The sequence below is a fragment of the Branchiostoma floridae genome, chromosome 16 (assembly GCF_000003815.2).
Source record: "Branchiostoma floridae strain S238N-H82 chromosome 16, Bfl_VNyyK, whole genome shotgun sequence".
NCBI lineage: Eukaryota > Metazoa > Chordata > Leptocardii > Amphioxiformes > Branchiostomatidae > Branchiostoma > Branchiostoma floridae.
The window spans coordinates 14,413,668-14,434,851 of record NC_049994.1 but is presented as its reverse complement, the minus strand read 5'-3'; the positions used below and the strand labels follow the sequence as shown (position 1 = coordinate 14,434,851).

The 21,184-nt window shown below is 42.9% G+C and overlaps 2 protein-coding genes across 11 annotated transcripts in view; both read right to left on the bottom strand.

The window, feature by feature from the left end:
* Nucleotides 1-11,514, bottom strand: part of LOC118432805 (teneurin-3-like) — a 28,755-nt gene extending 17,241 nt beyond the window's left edge. Inside the window, exons 1-22 of the mRNA XM_035844425.1 lie at nucleotides 11,063-11,514; nucleotides 10,672-10,806; nucleotides 10,029-10,229; nucleotides 9,396-9,597; nucleotides 8,714-8,847; nucleotides 8,488-8,583; nucleotides 7,902-7,997; nucleotides 7,404-7,508; nucleotides 7,021-7,131; nucleotides 6,762-6,857; nucleotides 6,449-6,544; nucleotides 5,841-5,945; nucleotides 4,496-4,588; nucleotides 3,896-3,988; nucleotides 3,309-3,413; nucleotides 2,950-2,991; nucleotides 2,234-2,382; nucleotides 1,870-1,934; nucleotides 1,563-1,682; nucleotides 973-1,117; nucleotides 675-821; nucleotides 271-386 (exon numbers count right to left, since the gene is read on the bottom strand). Coding sequence (XP_035700318.1) covers nucleotides 271-386; nucleotides 675-821; nucleotides 973-1,117; nucleotides 1,563-1,682; nucleotides 1,870-1,934; nucleotides 2,234-2,382; nucleotides 2,950-2,991; nucleotides 3,309-3,413; nucleotides 3,896-3,988; nucleotides 4,496-4,588; nucleotides 5,841-5,945; nucleotides 6,449-6,544; nucleotides 6,762-6,857; nucleotides 7,021-7,131; nucleotides 7,404-7,508; nucleotides 7,902-7,997; nucleotides 8,488-8,583; nucleotides 8,714-8,847; nucleotides 9,396-9,597; nucleotides 10,029-10,229; nucleotides 10,672-10,806; nucleotides 11,063-11,144 — 2,534 coding nt within the window. The 5' untranslated portion in view covers nucleotides 11,145-11,514. The remainder of the gene's footprint in view (nucleotides 1-270; nucleotides 387-674; nucleotides 822-972; nucleotides 1,118-1,562; nucleotides 1,683-1,869; nucleotides 1,935-2,233; nucleotides 2,383-2,949; nucleotides 2,992-3,308; nucleotides 3,414-3,895; nucleotides 3,989-4,495; nucleotides 4,589-5,840; nucleotides 5,946-6,448; nucleotides 6,545-6,761; nucleotides 6,858-7,020; nucleotides 7,132-7,403; nucleotides 7,509-7,901; nucleotides 7,998-8,487; nucleotides 8,584-8,713; nucleotides 8,848-9,395; nucleotides 9,598-10,028; nucleotides 10,230-10,671; nucleotides 10,807-11,062) is intronic.
* A 5,980-nt stretch (nucleotides 11,515-17,494) lies between these two features.
* Nucleotides 17,495-21,184, bottom strand: part of LOC118403173 (V-type proton ATPase 116 kDa subunit a1-like) — a 37,126-nt gene continuing 33,436 nt past the window's right edge. For 4 of the 10 annotated variants that reach the window (XM_035801713.1, XM_035801719.1, XM_035801720.1 and 1 more), the window contains exons 19-22: nucleotides 20,774-20,899; nucleotides 20,161-20,278; nucleotides 19,344-19,515; nucleotides 17,495-18,464 (exon numbers count right to left, since the gene is read on the bottom strand). In XM_035801713.1, coding sequence (XP_035657606.1) covers nucleotides 18,377-18,464; nucleotides 19,344-19,515; nucleotides 20,161-20,278; nucleotides 20,774-20,899 — 504 coding nt within the window. In that variant the 3' untranslated portion in view covers nucleotides 17,495-18,376. Of the gene's footprint in view, nucleotides 18,465-19,343; nucleotides 19,516-19,769; nucleotides 19,829-19,902; nucleotides 19,962-20,035; nucleotides 20,095-20,160; nucleotides 20,279-20,773; nucleotides 20,900-21,184 lie in introns of all 10 variants that reach the window. The other 6 variants (XM_035801721.1, XM_035801723.1, XM_035801716.1 and 3 more) reach the window with 5 other exon arrangements.

Below are 21,184 nucleotides of genomic sequence, written 5' to 3'. Positions count from 1 at the left end.
CAAATTTGTCCCCGAGAACTGCCGGATACAGGGGTGCACCCCGCGGTGTTCTCCACGGGTAGGTCACGGCGTCTGCTTTCTACCGGGTCCCGGGTTAATTTTAAGTCCGACTTAAATTCAACCCGGTGCCCGCTCGGGCCAAAAAATACACCGGGAACCGCAAGGTGCCCCACGGGGCCGCGTAGGGGCCACGCCTGTAAGAGCCAAAGAACAGCTAATTGAGGCCTAAGCCTTAGCTGCACAACTCAACTGAGATGCATATGTACGTACCTCATCTCTACTGCATATGTGTATCCAGTAAAGGCCGGCAGCTGGGCAGGCATGGCCTCGTCACCGCTGTCACCGACGGTGTACTCTGTAACCCGCACACGTGGTCTCTCAATGGTCTACATGGCAGATAGAGACAATGCAATCAGAGATACCAGACTTCACCACCTTACCCGTACCGCTATGCTGCCTTTATGCAACGGCATAACAAGCTGTATTGCTATCACGTACTAAAACGTTACTTCACTCACACGGTCAATAGTGCTACTTAATTCTGAAAGAAACTTACCCCTGTAAGTGACCACAGATGTTATAGGTTGCTCGCTATTTTGTTACTTATTATAGTTTATCACATCATGTAATTACTGCTGGAAAACACAGATGGGAAGTACTTGTTCTGACCGTACCTCGTTTTGCGTTCCGTTTTTGCCAGCTATTGTTACTCCTGTTCCTGGTTCAAACATCAGAACGGGTTTTCTGCTGCCAGCTTCGTCCTCCACCACCGTGCCTTCCACGACCTGGATGTCAGATGATTGTAGATCCACCTCTGTGACCTTTAGAGAAGATATAATGTATTATATTTCAGCCGTATTTTTCAACAGTAGTTTCATTCATCCATTTTATTCCGGAGAAATCTGTGTCTTCTTTCTTTTAGAGTAAAACAAAACTCTTTTTTTATCATGTGAAAACCCGGTCAGCCTTTACCTTAGTGTCCACGGGTATCATGGCCACTGGGTCCACTTGATTGTACAACTGTACTCTTGGCCGAACGGTGCGCTGAGTCCCGATCATGTTCCGCCGCCGGAACACAAGGGTGTCCACGTTCCCACCGTTAAGGGCAAATTCATATCTAAGAAGAGAGTATGGGTTTTCACAATATAGTGATAGAGCACATTTCTTTATTAGCATTATCCAAATAAACCAATCTTCAAATTTATATCAAGGAATAATTACTGGTAGTTCTAAAGTAATTGGTCAATGACATTGATCATTATTTCGTATTCATGCTGAAGTCCCCTAGCCTTTTTGAGGCCTTAGGGTCGTTGGGTTGTTATCCACTGTGTCTATGACACTGTAGTTGAACGCAGAGCCCAGCCCTCTCCTTCCATTGCCTTTTATCTCCCCAGCCGAAGTTAGGTGCCATTTTTTACACCTTACAATTCCTCATTCATATAAGATTTGTGATTGAACATCGACATGTGAACAATTCAAAGTATCCATGCATTATCAAAGTATATTAAGTAATTCTTATATGTCTCCTTATTTTATTCCAGCATGAATAGCACTTTGCTCACCCGCCATCAGCACGCGTCAGTGTGTGTCCCAGCTCAGGAGTATTGAGAAGGGACACTGTAACACCCGGCAGAGCGCTGCCATCTCGTGTGGTCACGTGTCCACGGACAACTGCAACTCTCCTAGGGTAATGAAGAAGAAGAGTATGTCGACAAAGTTCTTTGCACCCAGCCAGTGCTTGGTGAACATTGGCCACCTTCCTCAGGGCAATTGCTCACTGGTTCTACATTGCAATGCAGCTAGGTGTTACCAGAGGAATGTATTCAGATAACAAAGTGTTCTTGTGAGGTACATGTGAATGATTCTTACTCATGATCAATGGCATCTGGGCTAACATCTTGCTGTACACCACCATTCTCAAACAGGAACTTAACCTGTTCAAGTCAAAGAAAAAATTGGTCAGTACTATTTAATGATTAATATAAAATATAAAAGTTTCATAGAAGCCAGCGTACATTGTTGGCAGATTACAGATGTACGAAAATATTTCAAACATTCAATTTGGTGATTTTGAAAGATTGTTGTTGATACTATTAGACTACTTAACAACAATTAAGTTCAGACTTGAAAATAGATATTGATAAGTGATTACAAATGTTTGCCCAAAACAGTCCATGTAGCTAATGAAAACATTTTATCACGTGTTCATGTATCACAATAGAATTATAACAACCTGATCGTAAAAGCTAATTCCCGCCGCCTGTGAGATGTTGGTATCAGCAGCTGCTAGTTGTTCCAGCGGCGGCGCAGACGAGCATGCAGGGTCATTCACACAGGCCGTGTCGTTACAACAGTCTGGGTCATCACAGTCTACTAACATGTCTGTAGGGGGAAATAATGACACTTCTAACCTACATGAAAACAAAACATGAAATCCAACCCAACTCATTACAGTCGCGCAACAACGCGATAACGCAGTTAGTAGCAGGTCAGGATAACGCGATATCGTGATCGTGCGCTCTCAGGTCTGCTACTTCAAATGCGTTATCGCGTTCTTGCATTACCGTTATTGGACAAAAATGACACTTCTAACATATATAGTGCAAGAGTTACATAAATGTAACTAAATAAGGCTCTTGGTGGCAAATGTGCAGATATTGGCACCAAATCCGAGGGTGTATTTGGCACACTTTTTGACAGGTAAACCGAAGAGGCTCGGTGGGCGTCACTCCACCTTCGTGGTAAATGTAGGTATGTTGTGTTAAGTGCCTTTCCCAAGGTCGTTTGCAAGAGTTACATAGAATTATATCATTGTGATTCTTTGACAAAGTGTGCATCAGTTTTGCCCATTTGAGTTTTTTCTCACTGAGTCAGTTTACACTGAAGAGATTGAAGGACTGGGGCAGGTTTATACGTGTCTGTCTATCTGTCTGTACTTATTGTACTTACCACCGTCATCATCCAGGTTGTCGGCACAGTTTGTTTCAGCAACTGCAAGGTAGATGGAAAATATCATTATGACCAATTTTTCACTCAGTTATTATAGTTACTTTTCGTTTCAGTGTTAACACTCCTATTTAACTTTTACAATTATAATACAAAATAATGTAGCACTGAAACAACTCCAACTGTAGTGTATTATCTGTAAAATCATATACAGACAAGTGTGCGTGATAGTGCAACTCTTCTTGGTGGTGAATCAAAATCAAACTTGAACCAAGATGGCAACAGCATGAAGTCAAAATCCAACATGGCGGTACCCATGGATGCCGACGAAAACAGTGTTTGCTGTAAAAAACGTGACCAACCTGTTCCACAGAATGTTCCTATGAAGCCTCTGTAACATGTACATCCCCATTCTGCATTGATGAGAAGACACTCTCCGTGGTCGTTGCACGTTGCATTACAGGCATCTACAAGAATAGAACATGTTGACAAACGTGCAGTTAGATCATATCTGAATATATGAAAACGAAAGAACAATCTTCACTTCGTAAAGAGATAACATCAAAATTCATTCATCCCTAGATATTTTATGTCTTCAAACCCTGCAACTGAAATGCCACGGTTACCACAGTTCCCAAAAAAGCTAGTTAAGAAGTCCCAAATTTGTACCACAGAGTAATCTCCAAGCAGATCCTAAGGTGCCATATGATAGTACCAAAGCTGGCCAAGGAGTATAACCGGCCCAAGGGAGTCAGACAGGCACCTAACCTCCTCTAGCCGGCTATACTCCTTGGCCAACTTTGATACTATCTTATGCCACTGGGAATCTGCTTGGAGATTAAATCCGAGTACAAGTACTCATCTACTTATCCCCAAAGTACAAGCACCCGACACTACAGACACCGCTAGAGATAACATTCCCGATGAAGGTAAAAAAAATGTTGCATACCCTGAGAACAATCTGGTCCGTTCCACCCCTGGTCACAGTGGCAGGTGCCGTTAACACAGGTTCCACGGATTCCACATACTTCGTTGCATAGCACTGGAAAAACATATTTTCATGTAATCTTTAGAGTTTAATCTACTACATTGTAAGGGCGAATAAATCAAATACAGACTGTTTGCAACACATAATGATATCATTAACCATGCAATAATAAAATGTACGAAAGAAACTGTTGCCCCCTGTCCTCCTTGTTGATATACACTATACACTATTCAGTAGTACTTACCTAGCCTCTACCAGGCTCCACATTTCACTAAAATTGGCAAGTTTTTGGCAAGGTTTTTGCCCGGGTAAGTCCTATTTTATCTATTTGGCCCATTTCCTCTACTAATTCATCCCGAGGCACATGTGAAGCCTAGTAGGGGCTAGTGCGTACATGTACTTGAAAAGCAGTAACTCAGACAAGCAACTGGCCACGGATATGATTTTGGAAACGGACGTTTTCAGACAGCCCATCCGATGTCTTTCGTCAGTGACACTGAAGAAATCTTGTTGGAGAGAATATTTATATATCCTAGATGTGAATTGATAATGTCTTCTCACATTGCCTGCATGAAGCACCTCCCCACCCTTCGTCACAGATGCAGGCTCCGTCCTCACAGCTTCCATGTTCCAGCGAGCAGTCCGCACACAACTCTGGGAAAAATTGGGGAAAAGATAAAGTTTCAAGTTTATGGGTTTGATTAACAAGTAGTATACACTACGTTATTCTGGTTTTATTGTTACATCTAAGTATCCTGGTGTTACATTTTCAAAAGAAAGAAACCATAAACAAAGACCGACGACATTAAAAAAAGCATCACTGTTAATATTTACATCTTTACACTTGAAAATCCAGCTATACATGTACTAGATGATTGTAAATTCAGCCATATCTTAGATGAAACTATCAGTTCATTTGCCAAATATATATTGATATAGCAAGAAACATTTCCCAATATATTTCGCCAACAGTAAGTTTGAAGTTAGCTATTAAAAGAATAATGAATAGTTTGCTACAGGGGCTTCCATCTTTTGTTGTTGTTGTGCTAATTTGGCCCCTGTCACAATATATACAGTCGCTTTTGGAACAGTGCCCAGACTGCACACTGTCCCTCTGGCAAGAGCCTTTGTCAGATCAAAACACTGATATGCCAATAGCAGTACAACAGGAGAATCTTAAGAATTGCTTTGTGTTCATTTGAAGTCGTTCGAGGCTACAAATGTAACGTTACATGTACGAGTTTGAACAGCCAAGTGGCTTAACTCCATTTTGCCAATTTTTTGAAAAAGTTACAATATGAGAAGGTGTGGAAAACTCTGGATCGCTGATAACCCCCTATCAGCCCCTACCCCTACCTACCAGTAATAATCAGCGCCACATTAGCACCTGAGTACGAGTTTGTGACCTTGCATACCTGTACAGCAAGTTAACAATGGGACTGGTTGGACTAGAAACAACAACAATCACCACGTACGTACACCAATGGTTTGTTTTGGTCTGACATAACTGATGCCATTGGGGAGGGGGGCTTTGGTATAAACAAACATCTCCTCAAGAAACAGGAAAGTTAGTGAAACTGATGCGGTTGCGTGCGGTAGTGATGCTTAGGACGGGACGTTACGCCGTCGTTCACTGTCCATTGTGCTTGTCAAAAATAGCTGGGGGGTTTCCACTGCACAATGAACCTGTAAAAACGGTAGTGTCTGTCCTCTCTGCCACGATCAGTGGAGGATAGTTCTTCAGTGAGCGAAAACTGTTACATTCCTCAAAACTTCACGGTATTTTGTACTATAATTCTCAAAATGATACTTCACCAGAAAGCAAAATATTGTTAACTCTGCTGTGTCTCATAAGCTCGTCCAAATCATCATGTCAAAAAATGAAAGATGACAATTTCGTCCTTACTTTCTGAACAATCCAGTCCAGTGCTAAGACTCTCACAGCTGCAGACGCCTGTCACGTTGTTGCAAACACCGCTGCCCGAACAGTCGGAAGGACAGCGTCGATACTCTGCAGACACACACAAAAGAAATTTGCATCATATCAAATTGATATGCCTAAGAGTTTGGCCAATCAAATCAAATTAATCAGCACAAGCCACCCTTCTGCTATTAAAAGCAAGCTATTGTACAAAGTATTTACGGTTGAAAACCAGGAAGAGTCTTCCAATCCAAAAATAATAATGATTCACAGTCATCAAGGCCACGTGACCTTACAGACTGGTGACATCAGTGATTAGTTCAAAGTGCCAGTTACTTTTGACAAATTGTGACGTCGCTTGAGCCTTGGTTATTAGTCACTTGAATTTTGAGGAATTGCAGCAGGGCAGTTGAAAGAAACTTAATTTTCAATTCTCAATTCTTTACCGACATAGATGAACTTTCAAGCTTAAACAACCGTTACGGTGTTTTCCGCAGTTTGATGAAAAGGAATGGCTATGCCACATAATGATCACATTATAAGCTTTATGTACTATGTGCGTCCCGTTGAATAGATAGCATCTTGATACATACGTGTGTCACACGCGACGCCCTGCCACCCATGAAAACAGCGACATGTGCCTTCCGTACAGGCGCCGTTGCCATTACAGTCCGGCGGGATGCAGTCCCCTGATGAGCACAATGGAAATATAACATCACTATGATAGAAAAACTAGGACATGTTAAAATTTCCACTGAATAGCGTCAGTCTTTGTAAAGGAACGAGCAATCAACTGACGCCACGTTATGTGCACAGAGAACACGTGACTCGGTGAGCAGTGTATCAAATTTACAGAATGGTTATGGCGTCCCCCGTCTCTGAGATTCTGGAATCTCAATGTATTACCTTCTTGGCAAGCTTCTCCTCTCCACCCTGACTCACACAGACAGACCCCGTCGGTACAGACACCACGTCCGTTACAGTCCCTCGGAATGCAGTCAGCTGATAGGACAAAACAGAAAATCCTATCATTATGTAACAGTGGGGTTCGCCACACTGACCATGCCAAATGGTTCGACCTTAACTGCTTAGACAGTAATTTACCAAGCAGTTGGAAATCTTAATGGGTATGTTCTTCTATATTAGAATTAAGAGCACCACTTACGAAGTTCACACTGTTGTCCGGTCCAACCGGGAAGACACACACACCTCCCTCCGCTCCAGCTGCCGTGGTCGGAACAGTTGTTCGGTCCTCCCTCGCACGGATCGGGCTCAACTGGGCAAGGACAATAACAAGTTTGCGTGTTTTGTGACGTGTTTATAGCCTTTTTCGGGCTTACTATTTGTCCGGTTTTCATGTCTGCCAACCAGTAGACATGGAGAAAATGGAACAAAAAGAAATCCCCAAAAAGCACCTAAAACAGACGAAGCCAAATCTCTGCATGTCGTATATGAAAGGCTTAGCATGCCATTTACTCACTCAAATTCTGCAAACCAAACGTCAACGCTTACTGCCTAAGAGAGAAGATGAAACAATGGCTATTTTACGTTCCGAGCAGTCCGCTCCCTTGTAAGGTGTACGGCAGTCACATCGGCCTGTCACGTTGTTACACGAGCCTTGCCCTGAACAATCCGATGGACATGGCCGATATACTGTATAAAAAAATTGGTCATAATTTGTATCACCATTACTTTGCAAGTCATTTGCCGTAGTTCATTTTTATGCACTTTTATTCATTTTGACATGACTTCAACTCTCTTTTCGCCACGTACTCTGAGACTGAGACTGAAACACAAAAACTGTGATTTTAACAGATCTACCTGAATGCTGCTTCAGTAGTCCACTAGGTAAATGCCTGCACACTTAAGATATTCAGTTGTTCCCAAGACATTCCTGGGAAGGTCATGATGTTAATGAGACCAAGGAGGTTAGCCTCCTTAACGAGACAGACTTATGCGCGTTGACGTGCCTTCTTAACCTTAACAGACAAATCTCGCTGGCTGACATCATCAACAAATTATTACCAGCTGCTAACTGAAGACTACCTGTGTTGCAGCCGCTGCCTTGCCAGCCGTTGAAACACCTACAGGAGCCGGCGATACACGCTCCGTTCCCGCTACAGTCCGCAGGTTCACACAGTCCTGTGCGGAAATATAGGAACCAACATTGTCTAATTTAGCACTATTACTCGTAATTTTTAACTTCGGATCAGCTGCAACAAACTACATATTGATCCATAGACATACCCGAGTAATTGGCTAAGCCAAAGTTCGGCGACCTCACACTTTTATGCAAATTACTTACTGATTTACATAACTCATGCATGGTGATGTTCGCCTTCAACTAGCAAGAACACATGTCACAAGTATAAAGTTCTAATCATTTATCATTAAGAAGTTTTGCCATTTTTGGTCTTCATTCCTTCTGTGCAACCGGTGTTCAAGTCCATCAAAGATGCAGTCAGCTTAAAGATTAGATTCTTCTTCCTAGAAGAGAATCTAAATTGCGATCAGTCTCTACCAGTTGAAACGCAGTCAAGAGGTCACGGCGAAAGTTACAAAAATAAAATTCACTGCGGAAATGTCCAGATTTACACGTTTTGAATATACATGTAAGAATAGACCCACTGACCTATTGAACAGTCATCCCCGGTCCAGCCTGCCACGCATGCGCAGATACCGTCCGTGCACTCTCCGTGGCCGGAGCAGTCATTTGGACACGAAGCTTCTGCATGTAAAAATCATCAGTAAGGATCAATAAAATCAAAAGAAATAGCATCAATGAATTCTCAGTGATAACGTTGAACATTATATGACTTGGGATACCCGGCGGAATCTAATATAGGACCTGACCGTACCTGTTGTGACAAAAGAAATTGTTCCTTCTAACTTCTGTCCAGCTCCGTTATACACAGCAAAGATCCAGCTCCCTTCAAACGTCTGGCCGGGGAAGTCGATGGTGGTCGTCGCTCGTTTCTGTCGGCCAACGTTACTGTAATGATACAATGAAACGCTTTGATACGCGTTGTGTACACGGGAATCGTGTTTCAGGTGTCCTTTTCAGCAATGCTACATAATATCACTTTGTGCTCTACTACATACTCTTGGCGAACTTCCTACTAAATGGTTTTGTCCACATGTCCAAGGGTTGAACTTGGCACCCGCGGCGGTGTGCCGTAACTGGGTGCTACATGAAGGTGACAGAAAGTAGTTAAATTACGGCCGACACGACGAATTCACGATTATCCCAATAATTTTTGCAATTTCGCAAGACGTTTGCAATCGTGCGACAATCGTACGGCGTATGTGACCGGGCCCTCAGACTGACGTCACCTTTCCAAACCGGGGCCTGGCCAGGCTGTTTGTGGAAAGGACAAATAGAAATGTATACGGAAAATTTACACAAATAATGCCCAAGACAATTCTCTTTTATGTGTAGTGTAGTTTAGAGTCTTGTATGTCTCTACTTTTCGTTCCCGAAATCTACCCGGGCGGGCCCCGGTTTGGAAATGTGACATTAACCTAATAATAAGATCTCACCTTGCTGCGGAGGTCTGTACGACATCGTACACGACGTGTGTCGGTGTGCAGCCCCGACAGCCGTACACGGCGACATCGGCTGGCACGTCCCCCGCGGTGTTCAGCTCCAGGGACACCTCCGATAGGCCCGGCAGCTCCATGGAGTAGAAGCCTAGCTCTCCTGGAGGAATCTGTAGAGCCACGGGCTGACCTGGTACTACACCTGTGTTTAAATATCACAGGCATGGACATGTTTAATTTTCATTGAAGTAAATGTACGATGTGTACGATATCAACATGTGTATGTTTGTAAAATGTCTCTATTGTGAACTTACGTTCACGAAACGGAAAATTGCGTCGGCACCCTATGCAACGCCTCGGCACTGTACTGTGATTTCCGAGGGAAAATAGTTTGATCTCCAAACAAAGATCTTTCCGTGTTAAAATCATAACTGCCGGCCCGAACTGTGGTATTTACGTAGTTACGATTTTGCCATGGGAAGATGAGAATGAATTTTTTTTTTGTAAAACATCGCAGCCTATACTGAGGCTGAATTGTGTGGTACATTACAATAGATAATGTTCACTTAAAACATTAAACAAAGAATAAGATCTGTTTGGAGATTAATTTAATAGGGGTGGTTTTCAACTTACCAGTCGGAGGCATGTCAGACGGGTGTGGCGGTGATAACGTTACGGACTGCGGTGGAGGGGTAACCGTCGGCGTGGGGGTCTCGTGGCCGGTACTACATTTGACGTCAGAGGTGACGTCAGGAGTGACGTCAGTGGTGACGCCCTTGGTACCGTCTTTGTCGGCTTGGTCGGTGTTTCCCGCATCACCGCTCTCGTAAAGAGCTACAGTTTAGAACAATAGAATTTTATATTGACAACAAATGGTCAATCCGACATACTCACAAAGTAAAGTCTTTTCAATGAATATCCCAGTGTAAGCACACAAATCAAATCAAATCAAATTGATAGCATTTTTTGTCATTTTTCATATCAATCAACGGACCTGGTGTGCCGATCAGATATCCGTTCTTCTTAAGATCTCTTAATACTGAGTCAGATCTAGCGCCATCAGCCAATCAGAGACGTCCCATTCTGTTTTTGGAGGGAAAGTTACCAACCAATGGTGTTGCCTTTGAACCGTAGTCGGCGACGTGATTGGTTGGTGACTGAACGCAGGCCAGTAAGCCAGGGTCGTTACTTGTATATACAAGCGGTGTTTACACAAGCATGATAAACGGCCGGAAAAGCAACAAAAAAACAAACAGTTTGACGAATACAAACTTACCTATGATGGCAATGAGGGCGACGAGAAGCATGAGGGACAGAGCACCTAGAAGTATTGTTGCCACTTTCCATCGGCGGGACCATGATGTCGATACTTTCATCGCTGACACATCTGGGCCCAACTCTGTCCGCCGATCTTGAAGGTTAAAAAAGATCACAAGGTTTTATGAGAAGGGTTCAACGATTCTGAAATAGTTTCCGACAAAAGCAACAAATGTACGACGAGAGTACCTTATAGAAGTATATCTTTGTAATATGATATCTTCATGATATAAAATATTTGTAAATCTTTATTTTCCTATTTCTGGATTTGTTATGATTTTGTAAGGGCTCCCTTGGAGCTATTGAAGGGACTACGATGCAAGAATAAAAAAATAAGATAAAATAATTACCTGTCTTTTCATCCAGATTACTGTCACTGAAGTTTATGTCGCGAAGGGAAATCTCCTCTGGCTGTTCCATTGGGCTTGCCATGGCTTATGACTGAAAACAGAGAAGACCAACTGTTTGACTTTATCAAATGTAAATCCGTTTTCTCTCATACAGCCTGCTTTCCAGCAGTTTCTTAACACAGATATAGATCCGCTTTGTTTATTCTGAGTACATAATTGAACGATTCATAGATATGCATCAATTGCACAAGCAAACATGAATGAGTGAAGTACTCCATGCACGATAGCGTAGCATATCTCCCTCAATATGCCCCAACAGACCGAAAATTGGTGAGCGCGCGGATGCCATCCTTGTCATCAAATTAACATGGCATTTTTTTTATATAACCAGTTTCCTGGCGTACAGAGATGAACATCCCAACGCTGTCATCGCGGGAGGTGGGGGTGCAAGAACACAGGCTATGCTGTCCCCTAGCTCGTGTCTATCGCACTGCTTTTAGGGAGCGTTTGATGTCAGGCGCGTTTTTGAATCCCATGACTGGACCAAAGAACTCCTCCCAGAAAAAAAAACTGATACGGTAGAACCTGTACAGACATCTGTCCCATATCGTATAGCATAGGGCTGAATTCGAAGTCAGAGTTGCGTTGCTCAGTAGAGTTGCGTTGCTCAGTAGAGGGAAAAATAGTGCCATTTAAAATCCCCGGAAAACCTCTTTTCCTTGAAAACGTTTGCCTCATACGGACTTGAATGTATAGTTTACGCTCGTGTTAACCCGGCCTTACATGACTACGCACCCTACCCCTCACGTGTTACTCGAATGTCTGAGAATTCGCCTCACAATGAACGGATCTGTTGGAGCAGGCTGAGGGAGATATGCTGCATTCGCTCAAAAATGTCGCGAAATCTTCTCTCACAGGTGATATGACTTAGTGGGTCATTATCCCAAAAGTAAACAAAATCGAAGAAAAAAATCTGTCTTATTCTGTGCCAAAACACACACTACGGATTTGTTGCGCCAATATGCCAACACCTGTACATTGTCATCCACCAAGAACCGTTTAATAATTTTGTAGAATCTTGGTGACAAAGGCGAGACTTGGATGCTTTATAATTACTCACTTGATAATTTCAACCGAGTGTCGATCTGCTGGTGTCCGACGATCCGGTCCCTCCACTGTTTAGTGGCCCGAAACTCTGCAGACAACGCGCGAGGGGACAGCAATAAGCCTTAGTTCTGTGCCGACCCGTATGAAATAGTTCAACAGCACACGGCACGCTTAAAAAGGCACGGTGTATAGGGGGCACCCATCTCGGTTTCCTTAGCCCTAGGGCCACACAACCGTACAATATAATATACTAACAGCAAGGGGCTAGTCCACTGGTAGCACTGTGTGTTCAACTTCCATACCCTATTCCATGGGTGCAACTTGATTACGCGTCCTATCATGGATGCAAGTGGAATTATGAAATTCCCTCCTAAATTATGCAAATTAGGCTCTGACTTGCATAACTTGCATTTAATTTTCGTCAATCGTCACCTCAGCTATATGGCAGAAATCATCAAAACCCATCGACCCCTTCTCAAGTGTTGTTTCCAACAAAATGTCCTGGACAGTGACTGCGGTTTTCAAAACCTGCTGGGTGGGATCATACCTCATATCACGCCATACATTTTGTACCTCTCAAAGAGTTACTAGTAGTTTAAAACATCATGACGTTAATCCAAATATAAACCCGACAGTTCTTCTGTAGCACCATAGAAGGCCGCCAGGGGCCCATACTCAAGCGTGTCCTTTATTGGGCATGTGGCGCAGATACCTACCCGTACCAGATCCGTCTATAACGTCACGAGTTGCGCTGCCCACAAATGGTGGCACCGTAAATGGAATCTTCCTCTCGACAACAACAAACTTAAAGCCGGTAAAAGACTGCCGTGCGTGTTCTTCGATAAACGAATGGTACCAAGTCGACCTTGTGTGCAGTGCGCGGGCGAAGGCCTAACACACAAGTTAATCTCCAAGCAGATCCTACGGTAGCATAAGATAGTATCAAAAGCTGGCAGAGGAGTGAAGCCGGTCAAGGAGTGTGTATGCGACCGGAGGTGCCCATTTGAGTACCTTTGGCCAGCTATACTCCTTGTCCAGCTTTGATACTATCTTATGGCACCGGAGGATCTGCTTGGAGATTAAACAAAAGCGCAGTATGATTGTGTAGCCTTCTAACGTAATCCCCCAATAGATTTTACCGTGGGAAAGTTGTTAGTCCAGACCAAGACTGTGCCAAGCATGAGCCAAAGGCGCAGTCTTGGCTCGCAGTAACAATTTGGTCAGGGGAAGAGCAGTTTGGAGATTATACTTGTGATCTTACACTAAGTTACAGGTCAGGCCGGTCAGTGCCCCTCGGGGTATTTTGTAAAGTCAGTCTGAGTAACTGATAGGTTGCCAAAAGTCAAATCACGCACTCGCACGGTATCTAGAGAGCTACCTTGATCTGAAGTACACAATGTGCGGTAGTATAGTACATGTACATACAACCCATGGATGGGATTTGATCAACAGCATACATTTGTGTGTATACATCGCATACCCTGAGTTAAAACAAGTTTAAAAGTATATACATGGTGCATGTACCATGTATGACCAACCGAAAATCCCAAATGGCTTCTATTGCAATACCCCAAACCTGTGCAAGTCCATAACACCGTGATATCAAACTTGCAAGCTCCCTAGGCCTAAATTTGTTGGGTTTGCCGACAGCTACTCACATAACAAATATCACACAGCAACAAAATATAACCTTCTTGGTGAAGGTAACTGAATTCACAATATACATAGCGCGTCTTTTGCCAAGTAGGGTGTCAAGTAAGGAGTGAAGGAGGGCTTGGGCGATGGAATGCCAGCTGATTCGACACCATAACAGAGTAGAGTACTTCCGCGTTAGCTGTCGCTTACGATACAGATGTTTTTACGGACTATAGTCGGGAGTTCACAAGCAGTTTCACCAACTAACTCGTCCTGAGCTGGAGTATGAACTTAATGAATTCCTAGTATGATCAAAGTCCCTGATTACTAGTTTCCTTCGCAGACTTAAGTGGGGCTGGCTTTTGACTTGTGGGGTGGGGGTGTTGCGGTGTTGGCGCTAGTTTCAAACCTGACTAAAGGTTCTCTAATACTGGGAAAGGGGGTTTGCTGTGGAGGGGAATTTGCCTAGGAAGGTAGTTTGCCGTGGAATCCGCCTTGAAGCGTCAAACAACAATGTACATTTCTGGGCAAACTCCCTTCCACGGCAAACTCCCTTTCCCGGTATTAGAGAACAATAGCCAACTTGGAAACTAGCCAACCAGCGCCCTCCCCCCAGCGCCATCCATCCAGCCCTCCAAGTCTTACCTACCGTGCACCAGAACACGTATACTCACGTATACCTGGGCGACCTTCGCTAAATGCAGTCACCTGTAGCGGGCGCGATCACCTGTATCACTGTTTACTGTTACGGTCATGCTTTGCGGTAATTCGTACTTTTGGGACAATGAAAGTGAAAGCATTACGATCTTCCTTGCACGTAACTTTGTCAAACAGGCCTACGGTTATGCTGAGTCATTATTCAAGTCTGCTAGATAGAATGCGACGGCAAGAAAACTAAAAGTTACCAATAACTTTAAACACGTTTCTTAAGGCGCACGGAAATCGGGTTACTCTTAAAGACCACAAAAGGCACACACCTTGACAATAGCCACCTAAATCCAAGACCATAATACCTAACCTACATGTATGTCGACTGGTACCTACTGTGTAGCCGACATATATTCAACCGTTGCGCGACATATATATATATATATATGTACAACCGCTGCCCCATACTTCTCTACTTATGTTTTTCACAGACACACGCACATACATATATATATATACACACACACACACACACACAGACACAGACAGGCAAACACATCGAAAACATAACTTCTTGGGGAACGTAATAATGAGCTGTATCATGCATGTGCACATGGGGCACACAAACTGACCAAAGAGAGTACGGTCTTTGCCAAATCATTCATGAGACAAACACAACTTGTACGGTGAGCCCCCTCACGTTAAACATGCTACGCGACCCACTTCAACAACACCCCGGGCGCCCCAAGGCGTAGGTTTCGGGCGTATGGGCGCTCTGAACTCTAACACGGGGATAACTATACTTTCAAACGTATTCTCAAAGTGATACAACCATAATCATAAACTCCACAACATTGCACAAGGTCCGTAAAAGAGTTACCTTGATCGATGGTCTCTGTCTTGCGGAGTTGTGAGCTGCGTAGCGTATGCCCTAAAACCTGTCGATCAGGTGTCACATATCTTACCTGTGGCTGTCTACGTGGCGCAGGTGTTTATGCTGTAAGGTACAGTACATGTACTGTAAGCATGGGCGTGGTTTCCGTGGCTCTTTCTTGGGGGTTGTCGTCGTATTTTTTTAAGTGTTGCAATGGAGCATGCCGTATATATTTGGCAACCAGCCGCGATGTGTCACTGTTTTAATAGGAGCGTCATGCGATTTTTGTCGCAGGATTTCTGAAGAAGCTATAGAAGTTATTAGAACAAGCTGTTGACAATATATGACAAAAGACCGTCGCAAGCTTTTTGGTCTGCAAGTACTTCCTCTAGCCTTGCTAGCAGGCTCCACGAAGGGCGTTACACTCATCATACTATTTTTTGTCGTGTTTTTTCGAGTTCCAGCTGGACTTTAACAGAGTCGTCTAGAATAATCTACGACAACCTTTTTGGTTGGCAGCCACTTATTTGTTGTATAAGGTCGAGCAGAATGACAGAATAGTGCTGTCGAGAAAGAAGTGCCACAGATACATGTACATGTAGGTCTGCTACTGCTTCTTGTAGCCTCGGTATCAGGTTGCGCGAAGGGCGCTTTGGTATTATAAATTTGCCGCTTACCTTAACAAAACTATTTGTTTTTATTCTGTTGCTATTCCCCGTTTTTCAATCAAATTGGGCGGTCTATGATATTAAAAAAACAGGGTAAATCACACGTGACTGCGCCATACTTGAATAGGGAGTGCCCGATGACAGCACCCAGTTACATGAGTCGGGAAATGCTTTCTGCATGACATCATTGTAATGAGCATGCCATGACATGCACAGCATTACACACCCGGAAAAAAAGTTTTGATAAGTGGTGCAAAAAATAACCCAGGGTTAAAATCCCTCCCACGGATTTCTGTATATAGAGGTGGTGCCTATCTCCATTTCCAAAGACCATGGGCCACGCAGGCCATAACAGTAAGGGGTATAGTCCACTAGTAATAACAGAGAAACTAGCGGTGGATAGACACCAAGGTATTGCAGATGGGGTTATGGATATCAAAACTCTATGAACTATAGTATAGGTACACGTATGCTTGCACAAGAACTCCAGGAAAAAGCAATTCACTGTCCGAAGTGGCTGATCTATAGTGTGATATAAAGGTAGTCTGATCCAAATAAGTTCCTCTAAATACCTGTAATAAATACCTCCTTCTGATGCAAAATTCGCGACTTGAAGAACAGACCAGGCATAATTAGGAACAAATAATCTTAAGACACATAGGATAGCAGTTCTTGTTTTTCTGAGGCAACTTGTGTGATCCAAATCAGAATAAGGAAAGGCCCATGAACTTTGAGGTATGTCTTACATTTGCATGCCCTTTGTATATCCTTCGTTATCAAACAAAAGTAAAGTTTTATCATATGTACTACAGTACCGGTAGTAACAATTACAGATCCTTGGATCTAAAGAGTACAACTATTGGTGCAAGTCAAGTCCTATTTTCTCCCTGACGCAAGGCTGGACATATTTGTCGTGCATATCATGATATTAAATAGACCACCATCATGGACACCACCATGCTTTGTCCAAGCAATGTCTGAAGCTCAAGAGATCTGTTTGCTTACAGATTTTCATACTGTTGATATACAGAGATATAATCGAAAGCAGTGACAGAGGTACATTTTTTGTAGTCAGTAACTTTTTTTGTTATAGCTGGCGTTCTGATGTGTGGAGACTGTCTTATTAATATTTCATCATTTTACACACCGCAACATGAGAAAGTCGCGAGTGAATTGTCAAATCGATAGAGCAGGATTTGGTTATAACGTCACCAAGCATTATTATCGATATATCTAAGGTCTTCATTCAAGGAACCGAAAGCAGGTATCTTTGATTTGTATGTAAAAAAAAGTCATACTTACCCACTAGTACATACATTGAGTGCATAAACTTGATGAAGAAAACTGCAAGTCGCCTATAGCATCTAATCTGTGTTCTAGTCTGCGCAATACTGCAACCTGTTTTTCAACAGTTCAAAATACAATTCTACAGGATCATAAATATTTTATGTGAATTATCAGAGCTATCAAAAAGCAACAGAAGACAAACAAGACATCCAACTGATTCCTAGTGTTGTTGTATTCTCAGTGCTGTAGATTGCACAATCTTCACTATGCCACAGCTGCTTTACATACATTTGTATATCTAATATCAAGTCACAATATATCATCAGATAATACATCACATAATTTTCATACCAACTCAGAACTTCATTTTTCTAATACACCATTGATCACTTGTGCACAACTAGTTTACATATTATAGGAATGGTTTCTACAGCAAAGTGCTGAGCACTTGATTTAGATCTTGAACTTTAATCACGCCAAGTTTAATACTTTTGTACTGTATTGTGTGTTATAGAGGAATAAGCAAACTTAGCTGTAAATGTCAATTATAGCAGCAATTTTTGTTCTTGTCTGCAAGCCTTAACTTTCCCACAGTATACCTGGTGCATTGGGCAGTGCCCATCTGTTTTTATACCCCTTGGGCCATACACGCCACTACAGCAAGGGGGCTTGTTCTCCGGTGATTGTGTGAATGTTCACTTTGCCATACTCTTTCCTAAATGCTGAGTGCTACAGAAAGAAAGCAGGAGGTGCAAACCTGTGCCTTATCCATTGCAAGGCAAACAAACTATCTCCTTTGCCACTGCACTGGTACATCTTATATATTTCCAAGTTGTAATTCTTTATGATTACATGTATATATGTAAACAATATCAGTCTATGAATTGTTATGACACCTCCTTTTATCTTCTAACATTGTACCAAGCCTAAGGAATGTGCAATAAGAAAATTACAAATTACATTAATGTCAAAAAATCTATGGCAAGGTTTTTCTGACAGGGATGCACAAGATCTAAATTTCCTGATTACTACAATAATCATCTTCATATTGAGTTACTACAGGGTGGTTGACTGCTGCAGCTGTGGCTTAGTACATTAGTTATGATCCTCCATGAGGGCTTCGAAGGAGAACGGGACGAACTGGTGACCCTCGCCCTTGTAGAACTTGCTCTGGAACTCCACCCTAGGGAACAGAAGTTACAACAACTTTACGAACATTCAACAAAGTCATTTTTTACTGGATTGCTAAGAATGTGTTATACTTTGCCTCAAGCAAGTTAACATGCTTAGCGCTTGATGCAAGAAAAAATGAAGGAAATCACATCACAACCTACAACGTGCATGGTACATTCTCAATGACTTTGTACATTGTGATTCAGCAAGTCTTCCAAATGATAGGCAAAAACTTGACAGAATACCAAAATTATGAATGATGAAGTAAATACTCAAATACAATAAGTTGAGTGCTAAGCAGAGAAATTGGCATGTACCATTTTAAAAATCTTTGGTATGACTTGGCCGGGATTGAACGAATGCAAGAAGAACATTCTAAACACTGAGCCATTGCTCTATTGAAGTATCTAGAATATCTAATACTTCTGAGTTCTTGTAAAAAAAGCTTACACATTCAGGATTGGACAACTTATCTAACGCTGGTGTGTTATGCTGAAGGGCGGTTATACCGGCTATACAGATACAGATGTTAACTTGCCCTATTGGGCAAATACATAAAAAAATTACTTGCTCGAACCAACTTTTCAGTTGCCCGAAATCTAAATGACTTTTTTTTAATGTATTTTCACTTCCAGCAATAGAATTCTTTTATCATTGACTCTATTTTTCTGAGTTGACCAATTCTTGATGCCATGACTGTAAAAAGTGACTAGTATGAATGAAAAAAATCTTACTTGCCCGATCGTGCAAGTGGGGTAGGTCATGCACTTGCCCGATCAGCACTTTCACTTGCCCTGGACAACATGGCTTAGTGGACTTGTCCAACCCTAAGTACCTGTATCTTGTACATTGTATATCTAATACTTCTGAGTTCTCGTGAAAAACTCACCAGTGCAGACGCAGGGCGTGCAGGAAAGCAGACAGCCCCTCCATGACCAGCAGGATGGCAATGGTGAGCACAGCGAAGGCAGGGAACACCAGGGTGGTGACCACGGCACCCACCCAGCCCTGGAAACCCAGCCCGATGTGCAGCACCATACTCCACAGCACCTCCGACAACTCTGTAGGCACAAAAAAAAGCTTTGCAAAGATTTCAACACTATTCTTAGTCTTCTATCAATGCTTAAGATATGATGGCCATTTTGACAACCAAAATTAGTCTTATATGAAAAAAAGCAACTTATATAAATATAAAAAAATATGTCAAATCACATTAAATGAAAAGCCTAACACTCATTTCTAAGCAGCCTACAAAAACTAAATCATTACAAACACAGGCAGTAGGCAGTGTGATGCAGAAAACATCAGAACTTATGAGCATGGGCCAGACTGAGGGCCCAGAGACGCAGGTACGAGGCTGTGTGGGAGATGCACCCCAGACAGAACTCTATGGTGTTATTCTTAAACCATTCTAAATACATGTACATAAAGAAAACATCAGAACTTACGAGCATGGGCCAGACTGAGGGCCCAGAGTCGCAGGTAGGAGGCGGTGTGGGAGATGCACCCCAGACAGAACTCTATGGTGTTATTCATAAACCATTCTAAATACATGTAAGTATAGAAAACATCAGAACTTACGGGCATGAGCCAGACTGAGGGCCCAGAGACGCAGGTATGAAGCTGTGTGGGAGATGCACCCCAGACAGAACTCTATGGTGTTACTCATAAACAATTCTAAATACATAGAAAACGTCAGAACTTACGGGCATGAGCCAGACTGAGGGCCCAGAGTCGCAGGTATGAAGCTGTGTGGGAGATGCACCCCAGACAGAACTCTATGGTGTGGATGGCCTGGTAGATCAGCAGCTCTCCAATGTCAAACTGGGTGGGGGAGAGGGGAAAGACATTTATTGTACAACATATTTCAAAAGACTCTAAAAGATGCTACAGACAGATTTGCACATATATTTAGATGTCAGAACTCCCATAATGCAAAAATAGGCAAATATATTTGTACAAATTTTGGTCCAAGTATGACGTAAATCTCCCCACCTCCTCCTCCTCCTTGTGGCCCGATACCCCCTCGGGCGGTGGGGGCGGCATCTCCCCCTCGTCCCGGTCAAATACTCCTGGATACTACAAGTACTACTACATTGTACTAAGAGTTGCAGCCTAAACTAGATTTGAAAAACTTCCTTATCTCTCCACCTCTTCCTCCTCCTTGTGGCCTGACCCCCCCCTGCCTTGACCATGTTAATCAGCCTCATTACTCACTTTGGGTACCTGCCAATGGACTGGCTGCAAATACCCCAGATAAATCTAAAATTTAAATTAATTTTAAAATCTAAAACTAAACAAGATTCCCTATATCCCCACCTCTTCCTCCTCCTTGTGTCCGGACACCCCCTCGGGCGGTGGGGGTGGCATCTCCCCCTCGTCCTGATCCATGATGACAGCTGTGTCCTCGGCGGCTCCGTTGACCTGCATTTGGACAGTCCCAAACTGTAACAGAACACAAGGCAAGACAAGAAGCTGACAGCCGGGCCATGCAGGAGGTGGGGGTTAGGAGGGGGGCGCTGTACAAGGTTCACATGGAAAGGAAAAAATGTAAAAAAAATGGTAGGAAATAGTACAAGTATTGTCTGTGTTGCCATTGCCTGGGGGAAACCAACTAGGAGGTTAAGCACTCCGACTTTATTCCCGCCCAAATTGTCTGTGTCCATGAGGAGTTGCCCAAATATTCCAGGTAATTTGTTTAAGAAAATAAAAATAAAATGGTAGGAAATA